The sequence below is a fragment of the Orbicella franksi genome, chromosome 14, assembly GCF_964199315.1.
Source record: "Orbicella franksi chromosome 14, jaOrbFran1.1, whole genome shotgun sequence".
In the NCBI taxonomy this organism is placed as follows: domain Eukaryota; kingdom Metazoa; phylum Cnidaria; class Anthozoa; order Scleractinia; family Merulinidae; genus Orbicella; species Orbicella franksi.
The window spans coordinates 22,860,218-22,878,480 of NC_138158.1; the positions used below are offsets into that span (position 1 = coordinate 22,860,218).

Below are 18,263 nucleotides of genomic sequence, written 5' to 3' on the forward strand. Positions count from 1 at the left end.
ATTCTTATCATACACATTATACTGACCAAGTCATAAACTAGACAAACTAAGCGAGAAACTGAGAAGTCAATTCTAATTATATGGGCGCTAGCTAGAGAAAAGTGTTTCCGTTTTTTAATGACGGTGACCAATATTGTAAATATAGCCCCCCTGTGAAAAAAAAATCTTGTATAGTAGAATTTCCCCATACTGACAATTCTGCAATAGGGATAGGCGATTTTAACTTTGATAATTAAGCGGCTTTATGGAACAATTACTACTGTTTAATAGTTGTTTATGATTCGAGAGGGAGTCGAGTTAAGCAGCATAAAAAACGGATCACTATACAGCCACAAGAACCCTCTGAAATGAAGTGATCGTCATTTCATACTGATAACTTTCTACAATATGGTCGGGTATTTTATACGGACACTTTCACCGGACACTTTAACCGTAAACCTAACAAAACATCTTAGCGTCGACTGAAATTGTGAACCAATTTCAGGCTGGTTCAGTTACTAAACGTAAACCGTAAACCCAACAAAACATCTTAATGTCAGCTGGAATTGTGAACCAATTCCATGCTGGTTAGGTTTCTACGATTATAAATGATTATACACCAAATAACTGGTCCCGCACTAAACATATGAAAAGGAACCTATACAAAAATCTTAAAAGAATTCGTTTTCTTTCCCAGAGCGCCACCCGGGGAGCGCCAGGGAGAGGGCCAGGGGAGAGCCCCCTTAAATGTATTGTTGTTGTTGTTGCTGTTGTTGTTCCGTCTCGCACCCGAGCTTTTCTGCGTGCTTTCTGAAAGGAAACGACTTCTAATTTAATGAAGCAGGCTAATCATTAAGTGTCATGCTATATAGCAAAAACTAGACAAAGAAAACAAAAAAACTAGACAAAGAAAAGCAAGGTGCATTGTATTCTGCGTGAATTACGACTTGATTCCCGAGCAGGATATTCAGTTTAATTAAGTATAAAACAGTTAATCTAATAACAACGACGAGTCAACTACAGCAAATGTGAAAAGAAACTTCAGAATGAGAAATAGCAGTTTTAGTTACAGTAGTAACCGCAGCAAACAAAAGCCCACTGCCTATGATCAATACTACAAGTGACGTCTAAACTTTTAGCAACCGAGTTACTGTGTAGTCTAGCCCTATTATTTGATTGGTCTCCTCTAAATATAGTACCATGTAGTCCTGGACAGTCCACTAGCCACGCACACGATTCAACTTCTACTCTGCATTTTGTCTCATAGCGAGGGAAGGGATTGCCTGGACAGTTGTTGACTGCATCATGTAGATTGTAGGCATCGTGACATAGCGTTTGTATTCCACTTTGGCGAGTTCGTCCTTTGAGTGAATAACAGAGAAGAGAGGTTGAAAAGAGCCACGTGGATAAGGGAGATCAAATATAACAGTAAGGACTTAAGTAAACACGGAGATATAATAAGGCCAGAATAGCGCTCGAGAACTACTTCTGCAACTGTCTACCGTATTTATATATTTGTAAAACCATTAACTTTAACCCAACATAACCCTGAACCATAGCTCCAACGATAATTACATGTAAAACCAGTTCAGCTGGTCCGATGCGGAGACAGAAAAATATTGTTTAGTGAACTGTTTCCGATACAGCAACATTTTTATGAACGTACATGTGTTCAAATCTTAAAAAAAAACTGAAGATGAATCAGAATAAAAAGATACAAGCACTTTAGACACTTCTTAATCTGTAGTTACGGATGAAATGTGTCTGAGTAGCCCTGTTGGAATTTAAAAGAGTTTCCTTTCTCAAACAGGCATACCAGGTTTAAGCTATATATTTTAATTGCAGGCTTAGGGTCAGGTTGTAGAGTGAAAAACTGTGACCGAGTTCTTGAAAATGCTCTCCCGACTGAGGTAATTGTTGACTTTTTCCACACACATCGCGCGTGTGTCACCTCGATTTTGAGTGGATAATTCAAAAGAATTTTTACTCCCAAACGAGTTTAGAGAGGCTAATTTAAATGCGAACGAAAGAATTTTAAATTGACAGCCATTTATGAAAAGGGTCTCAGTTAATCTGATAAAGCAGAAAAAAAATGTTACTCGTTATACAGTACTGTACCAGTCGCACAGTTCGTATTTGTTTATAGAAACTTAGCTCTGTTGAGTTAATGAATGAAAAAAGAAGCACTGGTGCACGTGGCTTAAGGGTGAAGAGCTTGAAACCAAACTGACAAAGACTAAAAAAGAATGTATGTGTTTCAGAACATTTACTTTCATGGGGATTCCTTTTTGTTACTTCAATCCGTCCACTCGGTAATTGTGCCACTTGGAAGATTCGAGACCTTAAACAAAGACTCGCAGTGCCGTCACTTAGCACAGAACGGTCTGTGACCTCTTTATCGACCATTAGTGTTTCTTTATGCGTTGTCACGACATTATTACTGGCAACCTGGAAGACAACCACAAAACAAACTTCATTGGCGACTTATAAATCAGCCAGGGATCGAGAAGAAAAGAATGCCTTGATCATACCTTTTAATTGTAAACGTGTTTTTTTGTTTGTTTGTTTGTTTGTTTGTTTGTTTGTTTTTAAAGGATGCTAATTTTAGCAGAAGAAATGCGTATATGGTATAGGAGAATCTTTGTTTACAATATTTGCCTCATTACCATAAGCGATACAGTTTCTGATGGAGCTACAAAGAGATTTATACTGGAATATTGAAAGGGCACAGCACGATTAACTGTCCCAAGGAATTTGAGCGCGAATACTTCTTGTGCGACGAGGGTTTAAAAGCTCAAAATTTTACAAAGAATGTATTAGCTCATTAGCGCTTTTGCCACACAGAAATTTTCATGTTTTTGAAAGCCAATTTCTCCTCGAATATTACACCCAAAGAGCCAAACAATTTCACCACTTACTAAGTTTTACAAGCTCTTTAAGTTTTTCTAGTAAAATCGTGTCTAGCATGATGCCTTCTATGCGCAAAGCCGTATGTTGATGAGGAAAAATGTAAACAATGACGTCAGCAACGATTCGCCCATATCTTTTCAAATGCAAATTTTAACGATATTTCCTTGCATGAGTCTCCTAGTTCCAGTCCAATACCGAGCGTACGAGTATGGTCTCTTGTGTGTTGTTGTTTTTGTGTGTGGTTGTTGGTCGGTAAGTCACTTTGACCGGAACATATACATTGCAGAGGCTCCTTTTGAGTTGAAGAAATGAGTGCGAATATTTATCACTTGTAACGTTTAGGATGAGTAGCCATTGCATAACTTGGACTTAGGGTTAGTTAATCAAAGAGGTCCCATCTAAATAGAGTACCGGGATCTGGCACTGATTCTGTCAGGAGATTACGAGAAAGGCTGAAGGGAAGGGTGAAAAGTCAATAATTAGTGATTGTTATTAGCAATTTTTGAAATGTCTTTCTTAGACCTAATACGGAGAATAAAGAATTACATTATAATTCAAAAATAACAAATACTCACATCCTGTAGATTCCTCACTAGATTCTTTGGTGTGGGCTGATCTCGTGCCAGTGGAAGTAGGAAGCAGACGCTCTTGAGCGGAAAATGAATAACTGTAGCATTCTGCGGAGAAGGAACCACAATTCGTCGATAAAAATTCACATTACGTGAGAATTTAAAGAGAAAACTTACAGATCTTCAATCGTTCATTAAGGTGCAAAAGATTGAAATGAAACAGCTATAGTTAACGACAAACTTTTATAAATAGCCGAAATTTCTAAAAACGGATCATTCGTGACGTATGCGGAAAGATTAAGGGGAGGTGCAGAGCTGGTCTCCTTCGTAGCCTTCACCTGGGTCGTAACGCAACGCTTCTCGCTACGAGAAAGGAGAAGAGTTGCGTGACGACCCAAATTGCAGCTGTAAAGGAGACTGGTGAAGAGCGAAAAGAAAAGAAATTAAAATTAGTCTCCAACAACTGTAGGATCTGAACTTATGTCTTCTGCATTTTGGTGCAAAAGAACGAACTCGTATTTTTAAAACGTACCTTTTTAAAGTCAAACAAGATATCAGACTTTTCAACGTCGTTGTGGGTTGGAACTTTAAACAGTTCTGTTTGTTGGTTTTTATCAATTGTAACCGTCTCGGTGAACTCTGTTCCAGACTCGTGAATACGGAGACGAAATTCCTCAACATCTGCTACCTAGTGAGATATAAAACGTTATTTACAACACAATGATTACACAGAAGAAAACAAAGCCAATAGCTTTAGAGAAATCGACACAAACTTGGAAACTCCAAACAACAAGCGGTTCTTGTTCAAGTCGTGAAGGTCAAGATTCAAGTGGTTCAAAAAATATGGCTTGCGATTAGTACAATCGTCTGATTCAATTGATGAATGTGGTACTTTTCAGTGGAGTAAAGTAGTGTCCTTCAACTGCAAATGGTGAGATCTCGGCATCCATTAAGTAACACCCGATCGACTCCTACGAATTGTACTGCGTCTTAGTTAGTAAGGGGCCTTGACAGCTCGTGCGAGTGAGCGAGCCGTACAAGTCGTGCAACTGGTGAAGCTGCATCCATTATAGCAACTGAGATTTACACCGTGAAAAATAGCGAATTACTTGTTCAGGAAAAAAAAACTACGCTTGCAAACAAAACAAAAAGAACCCATGCAAAATATTCCTCGTTCTATAAGCGTGCCTGCGCAGGCAAGTGATACGTTTTAAGCCAGACGCTCATGGAAACAAATTAAACGAATCAAACTCAGGACACACGCAGAAAAGACAAAATAGTGCGGGCAAACAAAGCAGGAAGAACCCGTACAACAACCCTCCCAAATCGTCTTCTCACCTTGATGACTGGTAAGGCGTCAAGTGGATTTAACATGAGACTCATCATCAACAATATGGCAAACACTGGAGAACTCATCCTGTAAAATGTTTAAAACAAGTGCACTTAAAAACTAGGGTGAATATTTTGCACATGCATGGCTTTAGAATTTGAGATACACTGTAGTGGAATTTAACTGCACTCACTCTTGTTGGTTGATAAGTAGCTAGGTCATTGATAACTTCTTGTCATTAACGTGTCACCGCTTCTAGGTAACTGTATTTACTGGGTAAAAAGGTTCACTTTTATATCTTCAACATCTGCCTTATGCGTGAAGGAATGTTGCATCCGTACTTCCTAGTAGTGATCAAACAAGGTTCGTATTTTTCATTATTTAACAATGCAAAAGTCAATTGTGAAGAATTATAATGATCGGAAGTAATTTTGCATCCTTAAATACATTTTACTTCCTGACTGATGGAGGCCCCGTCCACATGCACGTATCAGGATATTTTTGAATCCGAAACTTTGTCTTTCCGGATTCAAAAATATCCCCGTCCACACGTAGCGTATTCAAATCTTATTCACCTGCCCACACGCATCCCATGGTATCCAGATTCACTCTAGACAAACTAGGCCTACATGTTGTGCCGTCATATTGGTTTATTCTTCGGTGAGAGAATCTCCCACTGAGCGTCTTTTGTGTTTCTGCGACACGTCTCTCATGCTTCGGCAATTTAAGATTACATTATATTCCCCTCTAGTAACTTTTTGTTTTGCTCACAATAGGATTAGGGTCAGTTAAGTTTCAACAAGACAACACGCAGAACTTCTTTTTTGTTTCTGCTACACTGTTCTTACGTTTCGGCAATTTACGATTAAATTACACAGTTGTATCACTACTTCCGAAACAACACAAAACAAGTTTCTTATTGCTTGGTGAAGCTAGTTCAAAGCACGACGTGGTATTATGAGAGAAGTGATTTCCACTTAAGTCTAATGTATAACTCAGTCTGCTCCGGCAATAGTACTTTGCATTCGTTTTACAAACAATACAGAAACGGGTACCCCGTTATAGAGCGGATTTCAATTGTCATGAGTGTCGAACGTAATCAGACAAAGAATTTGGTTTTGGTTTTACTACGGTTTGAGATTGGCTGAGTAGTCTAATTGGTAAGTAATTGATTCGGTTTTTAATTGAAAACCACTCTAAAAAGATTCCTATTGGATACCTGTTATGAAGACACACGTAATCGCCCGCCAATTGCGTGGCGAATGGTTAAGAGGAGAGCCTATCAGGATCGAGAATTTTGTTAAAGATACGATTATTCTCGGCGACACTTCTTTACCGCATGCCTCACTTACATAACAAAACAGAAGACGACTAATTCTGGTTTATATCTTTATTTTCCCACCGCCAACCTCTCCGTGCTTTACTATGTATTTTACAAGTTCTCGCGCTGGCGAATACTAAAGAAGCCACTTCATATCAAACAGGAGTCGTGTGTGAAAGTGTGCCTCTGTGAGAAAAGTCGTGTACATGGGCGCAGCCACTACTGGCCTGCAAATAAAAACACAACACATCAAATTTATTGATTTCAACTTTGGCAAAAAAGAAAAAAAAATTAGGGACAATTACTTGATGCAGAAGAAGTGTATGCTTGTGTCACCTTGTTAAATTATCGGGATGGACAAAGAACTTCAAAAGACCGGGATACTTTGTTTAATAACCGAGGAATAAATAGAACAAGCTCTCTGATTGGTGTTCTTTCGAGGAGATGAAAATAAGACAAGCTCTGATTGCTTTACCTTGTCATAAGTAGTTGTCATCTGCATGATATAACTCACTGACAAGTCGATACACGTAAGACGGAGAATAACCACCACTAGAAAGGAAAAACAAACGTTTGGAGACAATCTCCAAAATCTTATGAGAAGTAGTTAACAATGAAGAATAGGACGTTTTCCCTTCCATATCGTAAATCTTCTAAACCAAACCAAACCCAGAGTACTGGGGCTTCTGTTCCCGAGCTCAATTCTTCGCCACGTTACCACGCTCGAGCTCAGATTTTTGACTCCAGAATCAAACGCACTAAGCATAAGGTCACTGTGATTCCCACAAGAAGACATGCAGCACGGTTTTCTTTCGCACGGAACTCAAAACAGTGAATAGAATACTTACATGTTTGAAATGCAAAGGTTTACTAAATCTGGCGGTATGTAGTCAAACACTGGATTGTGGACATCAATTTTAGACAGTATGTTTCCTGCAAGACAAGCATATGATTATTAACATTACTTCTTAAAAACGGTGTTATGACATCATAAAACTATTTTCAATTCAGTGATCTTACCTTCGGAGAACTTCATAACATCATGAGGAACGACGAATTTATTGCAGCTATCCTGCAAAAAGGAATTAAAACCAAAAGGGGTAAGGACGAAACCTTGTCATTTAAAACCGAACGAATTTAATAATCGACAAACACGGCATATGTGAACGCGAAATTCCGGAAAAAAAGCCCGATGAAAATACACCCTACCGACAATTACCCCCCCCCCCCCCACGTCAACTTCTAATTCCATGCCCCTCCCCTCCTTTTCCCTTACATGCAAGAAACACGTATTCACCTGGTCATATGACACGATATACTGTGGTGTCAGCTTATACATGGCCGCACACACGATTAGCTGTAGAAAAGAACAAAAGATGTCAATATACAACTTACGGTATACATTGTAGTGCCGAAATCGGTGGCTGTCGAGACCAGAACAGATTTAAAACATGAAGAAGTGTAAGAAGAAGTAAAAGCTAATTGGATATACATTTTGTTACATGCGTGTGCAAACAAAGTTCAAAGAAGACTGAAGGAAAAAACATAGTAACAACACTCTCAAATTTCAACAGAAGATCGAAGGGAGAGGCTTACGGTAAGTTCGTAACCTAGGTCGTCTGGATAAAACTACAATCAAACTTCTTTAAGAGTGTGTCCATGAGAAAACCAGGCAGAACCAGGCAGGAGGTTATATTTTTACCTACCTTTTTGTCTCAGTCATTTTCTCACCAAACCCAACAATTGTGCCAAGTTTGAGCGAAATTGGCGATTTGAGCTGTACCACCTCCTGCCTGGTTTTTTCATGGACATACTCTTAATACAGTCACTAAAGGGAGAAAGCTGTATGTCTGTATTATAGAGGTACACGTAGAGACTGTATGAATTCTGTATTTTATTATATTATTATTATCATTATAATTGTTTTTTTTTTTTGGAGGGGGGGAGGGGAACCAAGTGGCTAAAAGCTGCATACAGCTGCTCGTATTGTGGAGGTGTTCGTAAGGCGAGGTGTCGACTGTCGTTTGGGAAGATTCTCTGGTGAAATCATTTCCTTATGATTTTGAGGTACTTGTAACTTAAGCTTACCGGAACTGAGTGGTGCTTTGCAGCAAGTGCGAGAGCATGGGAACCAACGATGGAACGTAACCTGTTAAAGTAAGCAAACAGATAAGTTTCCAAAGAAACTCTCGCTGCCTCGGCAAGCAAGTGTAACACTTAGCTTATTTATCAACTTGAGATTGATAACAGCAAATTAAACGACGTCATTTGGTAGACCAACGAGCTACACTGTAACTACATTGTACATCTGCCTTTTGATGGTCAATCTTTGTTGTCTAGCAGCAAATGCAGCTGTTACGTGTTAGATTGTGTCGAGAACAATACCACTACAGATCGTCAACGGACTCATTTACTTTTGGTTTGTTTCAAATGAAATAGAATCAGCAGTGGTTCATTCCACTTACCCGCCATCTGCCATTACAGCGTGAGTGCCAATTATAACCTGAAGACAAGAAAAAAAAGTGAAATAAAGCTTCAAAGATTTCTTATCTCGCATTTGGTTTTAAATGGTTTCGCCGGTCTCCCAAGTTCACCCTGGACAAATGGGAATTGTACCCCCAGTGTCAACTGAGTTTTTTCAACCTAGTCTTTCTCCAAATTGTGAACGAATTGCAAATGTGCATAGAATATAGAGTTAATTTGTGACTTATTGTGTTACTAAGCAGCACATTTATTTTTGAGGGCAAATCATAAAAAGATGAAGGAAAAACTTGTTGAGGGGAACTTGTAGTACATGAATGAGAGGCCAAGGCGCAACACTCTAGTAGTGGAATCGCTTAAAAAAAACGCGATTGTTGCACTAACTTTCGTTTTACCTGTGGGAATGAGTTCTAAGAAAAAGATTGTGATTTATCTACCTACACCGAAAGCTCCGAGAGTGCCTGCAATTTTTGTTTTCTCTTATCTTTTCGACAGTTGTAAGTCAGTTACCAGGACGTAATCTATTATTTTTGTAACTGAAAAAAAAAAATGGGTCAGTTACCTTGTTCACTCTTGACATAATAGCGAACACTGCTGAATCAGTGATAACAGTTGTTTCAATTCCATGCTGGGCTAAACTCTTGGCAAGCTCTTGGCCCTGATAAAAAGAAAAATGAGATCTTGTCAGTGGGATAAAGATATTGTAGAATATTGCATTACAAGAGTTCCACGTTTCAAAAATCTGCATTAAAGGTTCTAAGCACAGATCTACAAACCTTATAAAATGGGGCTCCTTCCGCCACAATAACGCTAAATTTCCGTTTTCTCGCGGCATTCTGAAAAGTGAACAAGAAACAAAAAGGCTTTAATCCACATCGTGAAGTCGTGCAACATGTACACAAAAGATACTGAAAATTGTTTTATATGCTATATTACGACTCGTACAGGGAGACAGGGGAGATAACTGTCTGCAATCAGTAAAAAATAGCTGGTTATGAGTAACATTCACATTATTTGTGCAGGTGCAGTGGCCTCAAGGTTAGTGCGCTCGTCTCCAGATCGAGCGGTCCAGGTTCGAGCCCTGGCCAGGGACATTGTGTTGTGTTCTTGGGCAAGACACTTTCTCACAGTGCCTTTCTCCACCCAGATGTACAAATGCGTAAAGGTGAATTTAATGCTGGGGGTAACCCCGCGATGGACTAGCATCCCATCCAGGGGGGAGTAGAAATACTCTTGGTTGTTTCATGCTGCAAAAACTGGGATATTAAAACTCTGGCTTGATGGGCCATTGACTTGACTCGAAATTAAGCAAACTTATAAAAATAATTTGTTGGTATTCAGCAATGCTAAAAATTCACACCCACCTTAAGAAATTCTTCTACAGTTTTTGATTTTCCAATGGTCATAATAACTTCATTAGAGTGTATATGCTCAAGAGCTTGGGTTGCAATGTTATCAGCACTGCACAGACAAACAAAACAAAATCTTATCCACAGCAAGGATAGTTATCACACGTTAGGCATTGGTACATGCATCTCTACAAGTGATTGGGAGGTGCTGTTTTCTCCTGGCAAGTGCACTGGAATCTCAATCAGAAGGATTCAGTTCATGGATGAGGTCATTGTGTTTTGTTATTCAGCAAGACGCTTTACTCTCACTGGGCCTCCCCCCCCCCCCCTCCCTCACCCCCCAGTAATTCAGTTTAGTTGGTCCCAACAACTTGTCAGGGCAACTTGATAAAATGCTAGAGGAGGAAGAGAGAGAGAGAGGGGGGGGGGGGGGGTTGGTGATGGACAAGCAAGCATGTAATCTCTATGGAAACCAGGAATTAAGCTCTGAAGGCATGTGCAAATTGAGGTCGTTTGAGTGACCTTGCCCTTGCAGCTTTGTAATACACAATTTTATACTCAGGATAAATGTATTATGAAAAAAAAACAAAAAAAAACCATGGATCATGTACAACATACACATAATGATTCAATATGTAATATAATGACATACCTTGACTCCAGTTCGGATAAAAGTTCATTTAAGGCATCTATAACAGTGGCCTGAGGAAGAATCATTGAGAATTTGAAAAGTGATGTCCACTTATCCAGGCTACATTTAAATGAACAGTCAGTTGAAAAAAAATCATCCAAATGAGATGGTCAAAATCACTTGGAAACAATCAAAGTTGGCATACCTTAAGTCCATGGCTTGGTTTGTTAAAGTCACTCGTAGAAGGTCCGCCAGTCATCAAAAGTTTCTGAAAAAACAAAAAAATAACATATTTGTAGACGTAGGACTTAATAGTTACTTTATAGTTGCATTATTACCATGAGATTCTCAGTTCAGTCACCAAGTCTAGGTGGTAAAGTCTAGGTGCTTCTAGGGAAAACGATGACAAATATGTTTAAATAAAAAAAGTCTACTACAGAAAGATGGTCCAAGAGTCTATCACTAACACTATATTATATACAGCAGGATCTTTGTAACTAGTGCACTTTTCAAGCTCAAATCCAACCCAGCCAGACACTACCGATCAAGATACATCATTTGTATTCATCAAAACATGCCCTCACACCACTGATCTTTAACATGATAATTCATTTTTGCTCACATGTAAAGACTCTTCTGTCTCCCCTTCCTCTGTTTTCCCACTCACAGAGCTGTTGAAAAAAAGGTGATAGAAATATAAAATTTAAGATGTTTGCCCATGGACAGGTCTGCATACAAGACATATTGAAAAACAAAACACTTTCACCAGTCCTACCCTGCATATTCTTCTCTGATAATCTTAAGGGCTGAAAAAAAAACAACAAAAATTCATATGTGAATGGCAAGCTGAGTTGTTACAGTATTTATCATTACCACAGGAAAAGAAACTGACCAATTAATTATTAATAATTACGTTTTCTTGACCATACATGTACATACCTCTACGCACCATATTTCCAACTACAGAGTCTATAAAAGAAAAATATAGATCACATTTTGAAGAAACTTTCAAGAAAGGGATTAAAACTAAAATTAATTTAATTAAAAATTATCATACTGTACATTCTTAACCTAAACTCTGGTCCCCTAAACACATTACAATTAAATTGTTGTAAGACAAATACTAAAATTAAAACAATTGGTCCCAGACCTACATTGTACATGTATGTATATCCACGACAGCTGTGTGTTATAAAATTACAGAGCTGCAGTCAAACCGAGCACGTTTACGACAATGAATATACATGGTGAGTGGTCATGTAAATGTACTAAGGTCACAACGACGTCAAAACATTGCTACTGTATATCAGTATAAATCTACTAACATAGCTGGCTATGTTACTCACTATCTATTTTGTGATAGATAGTGAGTAACGTAGCAGTGTGCCCTTGTTAACAAAATGACAGCCAATTTTTGGCGTTTTCCAAGTGTCTGTGAATAGGATTTAGGTAAAGTTTTGAACGGCTAGTAGATTTATACTAAAACAATTAGATTATTCGCTCTCGATTTCTATGCCTGATAGTTGACTCAGGCTGAACCCTCGTCAACTATCATGTGATAGAAATCTCAAGCTCACATTCTAATTGTTTATCATAAAATATCTTTAGCGATATTACACACACTCTAATTGGCCGATAGATGTGTTTAGATGTGAGTATGTAAACACAGTTGTGACATTTTAGATTTGCACATATTTTTAAGAAATATTTTATAACAGTAAAAGAGCTCTTTTTGCATGTTTACATAGCCTCATCTGAACACTTGGGGGATTGGAAGAATTCTCGAAAGTTACATGTACGCCAAACCCTCCACTACATGTCTGGTTTGCTCATCTATCTCGAAATTCTCTATACCCCTCTCGTGTACAGATGAGGCTATGCAGACATGGAAAAAGTGCTCTAAAGCTCAATTAGCATCAGCTGAGTTGACTTTTCATTCTGATTCACTGGCCAGCCCAAATCATGGTCAACGGATTACTGTAAGTCACTCATAAACCGTAACTTTAACACCTGATCATTAAATTGGCCTCCACCTCAGCAGAAAGATATGGCTGCTAGCCATGCAAGCTGTAAGAGTGTAATGAACTTTAAGGTTTAAATAACAAGGACGACAGCTTTGTAAAGGCTCTGTAATTCCTGGCTCAACAGGTCAACACAATTTAACTCGTGGTCGATTCTGACTAAAGCGCTGGGCGACCAGGCCGTATTACATAATATCATTACATCCTCCTCTTTCTTAAATACAACATGACACAAACTCCAAGTGGCAACAAATAAAACAATATCACGATTAAGTCTGTAAAATAAAGAATGAAAGATGTCCACAAAGGCAAATTTAAATGCCCTGCACAAAGTCCATCCTAACATAGTTCAAATGGAAAACACAACAAAGTTACAGTTCTGCTTGACTGCACCCCTCAGGGTGGGCAGTAGTCTTTGAAACGGATTGGGGTCCTAATTAAACGCCCTCTGGTGGATCTTCTTTCAGATGGCTGTGGGATCTCTGGCGGCCTTTGAGGGGTCCCTGGTCGCTCTGGAGTTGTGTGGGCAGGTAAAGGCGTGCCTGGCTGAACTGGGTCAATGACTCTCTGGGACTGGTCGTCCGACGGGAGTGGCTCATCTGGTTCCTCTATGTGGCTATCGATTGCAGGACTCTCTTGTGTCGCTATCAAATCCTTTCTGTTTCTCCTGTATCTCTTCCCTTCGATGACTACTTCATAGGATCTTGGCGCAACTTCCTGGAGACATGTTGCTTTCTTCCACAGCTTTGTTCGATCTTTTGGATCTGGCTTCATTCTTACTATATCTCCAGGTTTGAGCACTTTTAGTAGTTTGGCCCCTCTGTTGTAGTAATGTGCTTGTTTCTGCCTTTTCTTTGTTATGAGTTTCTTGACAGGCTTTGGAAGTTTGGGTTTCAATAATCTTGCTGAAGTTGGGAGGAGAGTCCTGGTTCTCCTTCCCATCAGCCTCTGTACTGGGGAGGAATCGAGCCCTTCGGTTGGAGTGTTCCTCCAGTCGAGAAGAGCCAGGTAGGGATCTTTGTGGTCTAGCTTTGCTTTCTTGAGGATTCGTTTGGCCGTGTTAACTGCATTCTCGACTTTGCCGTTTGATCGAGCATGGTATGGAGAGGAAGTGATATGCTCGAAGTCCCATTCTCGAGAAAATGTTTTGAAATCTGATGAGGAGAATTGAGAACCATTATCACTTCTGACTGTGTTGGGGATGCCGTGCCTGGCAAACTGCGATTTCAGACTTGTAATTACTGACGAAGCTCTCGTATCGGACAGGGCTCGTAACTCAAAGAAGTTGGAGTAGTCATCCACTATAATGACATACTCTGTCTTATCCAGTGTAAACAGATCCACCGCAACCTTTGACCAGGGCCTGTCGGGTACTTTCTGTGGCATGAGGGGCTCTTTGGGTTGTTCCATGCGAAGTGAATTGCATGTCCCGCAGGAAGAGACACAGTCCTTGATGGCTGAAGTCATTCCAGGCCAATACAGGATTTCCCTTGCTCGCCGAAGGCAGCCCTCAATGCCAATGTGGCTTGCGTGGATTTTCTTTAGCATCTCAGATCTCATAGCTGCTGGCACTACGACTCTGTTCCCTCTGAAGAGTATTTCATCTTGTACTGTCAGTTCATCTCGGTAAGAGTAATATGCACGGATTTCTGAAGGGACTGCTTCTCTTCTCTCTGGCCACCCCAGCTCAATAGTCTGCTTCAGCTGCTGCAGGACTGCATCATCCTTTGTTTTCTGTTGAAATTCTGCGAGACGCTCTCTGGTCACAGCAAGATGTTTGGTCATGTCGACTTCCTCTACAGATCGAATAAATTCTAGTTCATTTTGTGAGATATGGTTTGGTAAGGGTAGGTATGCCCTGCTCAAGGTGTCTGCGATGTACATCTCTTGGCCTTTTTTGTAGACAACTTTAAGCTGGTAGTTCTGCAAGCGCATCATCATTCGCTGGAGTCTCTTTGGGGCTGTGAGTAGTGGTTTCTTTAGTATAGCCTCCAGGGGCTTGTGGTCAGTCTCGACGGTGACCTCTCGGCCGAACAGGTACTGATCAAACCGCTCGCACGCGTGTACAATCGCGAGAAGTTCCTTCTCAATCTGAGCATAATTTCTCTCTGAGGTTGTTAGCGCCCTTGATGCGAAAGCTACTGGCTGGCCCTCCTGCAACAGAGCGGCCCCAAGACCTGATTGAGATGCGTCGCACTGCAGGGTGACCTCTTTTGACACATCATAGTAGCGTAGCACGGGATGATTAGTGATGAGTTGCTTTACGTCTGTGAAGGCTCTTTCGTGGACTTCATTCCAGTGCCATTCAACATGTTTGTCTTCTAGTCGCCTCAGTGGTTCCGTGACTGTGGACAAATGCGGCAAGAACTTTGAGAGGTAATTTGCCATTCCCAGGAACCTCTTCACTGACTTTACATCAGTGGGCTTTGGCATCATCAGGATTGCCTCTACTTTCTTTGGGTCTGGTTTCAGTCCATCGGCTGTAAGCAAATGGCCGATGTAAGGTACTTCAGTAAGTCTCAAGCGGACTTTGTCTTTGTTGAGGGTGAGATTTCTCTCTCTGGCTCTTTCAAGGACGATCCTTAGGTTCTTGTCATGATCTGAGGTGGCAGTCTCCATGTCGTCACCTTCTCCGTACACCAAAAGGTCATCAGCAATCACTGCAGTGCCTTTAATATCTCCAAAGGTATCATTCATCCTTTTCTGGAATTCCTCGGGTGCTGAGGAGATGCCAAAGGGCATGCGCAACCAGCAGTACCGACCAAATGGGGTATTAAAGGTCGTAAGTCTGCTGGAAGCGTCATCTAGCGGCACCTGCCAGAACCCACTTTTGGCATCAAGTACAGAGAACACCTTTGCTTTGCTTAGACTGGTGGCAACTTCTTCAACAGTAGAGAGAGGGTAGTGAGGCCGCTTGATGGCTCTGTTTAGATCTTTAGGATCGATACATATTCTGAGCTTGTTGGGCTTGACCACTGTAACCATACTTGATACCCAATCTGTTGCTTTGCTCACTGGGGCCAGGATGTTCTCATTTACCATTCTTTCCAATTCCAGTCTTAATGGCTCTCTTAGGGTAACAGGTACCTTGCAGGGTGGGTGTATCACTGGTTGTGCTGTTGGGTCGATCTCTATGTGGTAAGGGTCTGCGAGGCATCCAAGGCCTTCAAAAACATCTGCATACTCTGTCAAGAGGTCATCATCAATGACTGTCTTCAACGTTGATGGTGTAAACTGGCTGTCTTGAGTCACTGTATCCACATGATGGAAGGAGTCTTTCACCAGCACTTTTAAGAAATTCAACCTTTGGCATGTTTCTGCACTCAGAAGTGGTCTCACATCTCCGTCAACAACTTGGAACTCAAGGACATGGGACGAGCCATCTCTCGTGCACTTGAGCTTGCACTTCCCCACTGGGTACATAACGGCTCCGTTGTACATGGTTAACTTGTCCTTGCTTTTCTCAATATAGAGGTCATCAGGATCTCCCATAACTTTTGCATAGTCCTTCAGTGGTAGAAGGTTACAGGTTGCTCCACAGTCAAGCTGGAATTTGACATATGCATTGTCGTTTACCATCATCGTCACAAACAACTGACTTGCAACTTTATCATTACTCTCGGTGTGCAGTGCTCCGATTTTGTGAGTGACCATGTCGATAGCGAATTCGTCTTCAGTATCATCTTCTATTTCAACCAGGTGGAGTCGTTTGCCTGTTTTCGGTGGTCTTGTTTCCCTTGTTTTGCACTTTATTGCAAAATGGTTTGCTAGACCACACTTCTGGCACTTTGAACCATATGCAGGGCAAAGATTCTTGTTTCTTGGATGTCTTCTGCCACAAAATTTGCAATCAATCACAGGTAATTTACTAGGCTGTTTTTCAGGCGGTTTCTCAGTGTTAATGGCACTAATTGATTCATCGGTTGTTTTGTCTGCTGCCATTTGCTTCAGTTGGATTTGAGTGAGCTCGGCTGACCTGACTTTCTCGGTTGCACTTTCCAAGGTTAGCTTTGGATCTCTCAGGAGTCGTTCTCTTACTGAGGAGTCTCGTATTCCAAAAACGATCCGATCGCGGGTAAGCGACTCTTTGAGTGCTCCAAATTCACAAGTGTCCGCTAAGTTCTTCAATACAGTCACGTAGTGGTCGATGGACTCACCACTGTCTTGATTTCTCGAGAAAAAAACATAGCGTTCATAGATAGTGTTCTTCCTCGGGTTGCAAAACAGCTCGAACTTCTCCAAGACTTTTTCAATTTTGAGCTCGTCGCCTTCTTCATCCCACTTCTGACACCATGTAATGAACTTTAAGGTTTAAATAACAAGGACGACAGCTTTGTAAAGGCTCTGTAATTCCTGGCTCAACAGGTCAACACAATTTAACTCGTGGTCGATTCTGACTAAAGCGCTGGGCGACCAGGCCGTATTACATAATATCGTTACAAAGAGGACAGATTAGATTAAAAGTACAGCAAAGAATCAGTGAGACATAATGACCTGTTGGTTGAGCACTTGCCATTTTCTTTCCTTCTGTTCTCATAAACTGCATGAGTTCACTATAGGAAAGATAAACTAAAATAACTATCAACTTTATTCATGCAATATGTGTACTGTACATGTAATGGTACAATTTATACCCTTTATTGTACAATTCAGTATTTTCCTTCGTTGTATATCCACAATCATTATATAAATAACCATAAACTGCAACTACAACAAGGGTAAAAGTGAATATCACCACATGTACATAATAAAAATAATACGATTAGTATAGGTAATCATACGGTTTCGAGTTCAATTTGGAATTAATTTGCATGAGTGAGTTTTTCAAAAAGCTGAAATTGCACGAGCCGCTTTGGCGAGTGTAATTTCAGCTTTTTGAAAAACTCACAAGTGCAAATTAACTCCATATTGAACGAGAAAAACCGTATGATTACTTATTAATAATATAAACATGAAAAAATTCGCGCGGAGGAAGTGCCGGAAGATCTTTCTCGAAGCCATTTTTTCTCATTTGAGAAAACTTTTTTCAAAGTTTCAGCACAAAATTTTCATCATCATTTTACGTGATATCATTTTCTTAGAAAAGTTCCTATTTTCTTTCAGTCAATCATAATCCAGAATTTCGATGTGTAATTTGCACTGGTGTTACACTTTTTGCACTGATGTTACACTTTTTGCACTGGTGTTACACTTGAACTGCACTGCTCTTAGCCAATCAGAATCGAGTAATTTTTTCATGTGTATTATTATTAAATAAAATTCCTCTCCTCCTGAGATATCAAAAAAAAATATTATCATGTCAGAGAGTTGACACAAAGTAATTTACCCGGCTGTACTCCAACGTGTCTGCGAGACAATTCTTCTCAAAAGTTGTAATGTCTGAAATGCTACATCATAAGAGCCGTGCAGTTGTCTGGAAAAAAGCGAAAGACAAATTCAGATCAACGTACAAGGCCGGTCTCAGTGTAATTTTCCAAGTAACTTCTGCGATGGTGGTGTAACTGTACTTACCCTTGTTTGAGATAAGAAACAAAACTTCCAATTCTCTCGTGCAAATCGTCTTCTTTGGACTCAGGGGGCATTTTATCAAAGAATCACAATCAACAGCTGAGACTTTTTTAACCGTTGACAAAACCTCAAAACAAAGCTTCGAAACTGAGCCTCGTGGTTCA

The 18,263-nt window shown here is 40.2% G+C and overlaps 1 protein-coding gene across 1 annotated transcript; it reads right to left on the bottom strand.

Moving 5' to 3' along the window:
- Positions 1–5,974: 5,974 nt before the first annotated feature.
- LOC145468530 (translation initiation factor eIF2B subunit beta-like) lies at positions 5,975–18,263 on the bottom strand. Its single transcript, XM_081452267.1, has 18 exons — positions 18,103–18,263; positions 17,918–18,004; positions 17,086–17,144; positions 11,510–11,539; positions 11,346–11,376; positions 11,193–11,241; positions 10,776–10,838; positions 10,592–10,641; positions 9,955–10,051; positions 9,367–9,426; positions 9,153–9,248; positions 8,575–8,612; positions 8,198–8,258; positions 7,407–7,466; positions 7,130–7,181; positions 6,958–7,042; positions 6,585–6,661; positions 5,975–6,336 (listed from the first exon to the last, which is right to left on the bottom strand). Exons 1-17 carry the CDS (start codon positions 18,171–18,173, stop codon positions 6,589–6,591), a joined length of 1,062 nt encoding a protein of 353 aa, XP_081308393.1. The 5' UTR covers positions 18,174–18,263; the 3' UTR covers positions 5,975–6,336; positions 6,585–6,588.

What these genes read in the sequence shown, in the direction of transcription:
- LOC145468530 (XM_081452267.1), bottom strand. Translation starts at nt 18,173, where the DNA reads ATGCCCCCTGAGTCCAAAGAAGACGATTTGCACGAGAGAATTGGAAGT. An exon ending in GTTTCTTATCTCAAACAAGG is followed by an intron (nt 18,005 to 18,102) that starts GTAAGTACAGTT and finishes GCTTTTTTCCAG; the next exon opens with ACAACTGCACGGCTCTTATG. An exon ending in ACACGTTGGAGTACAGCCGG is followed by an intron (nt 17,145 to 17,917) that starts GTAAATTACTTT and finishes TCTTTCCTATAG; the next exon opens with TGAACTCATGCAGTTTATGA.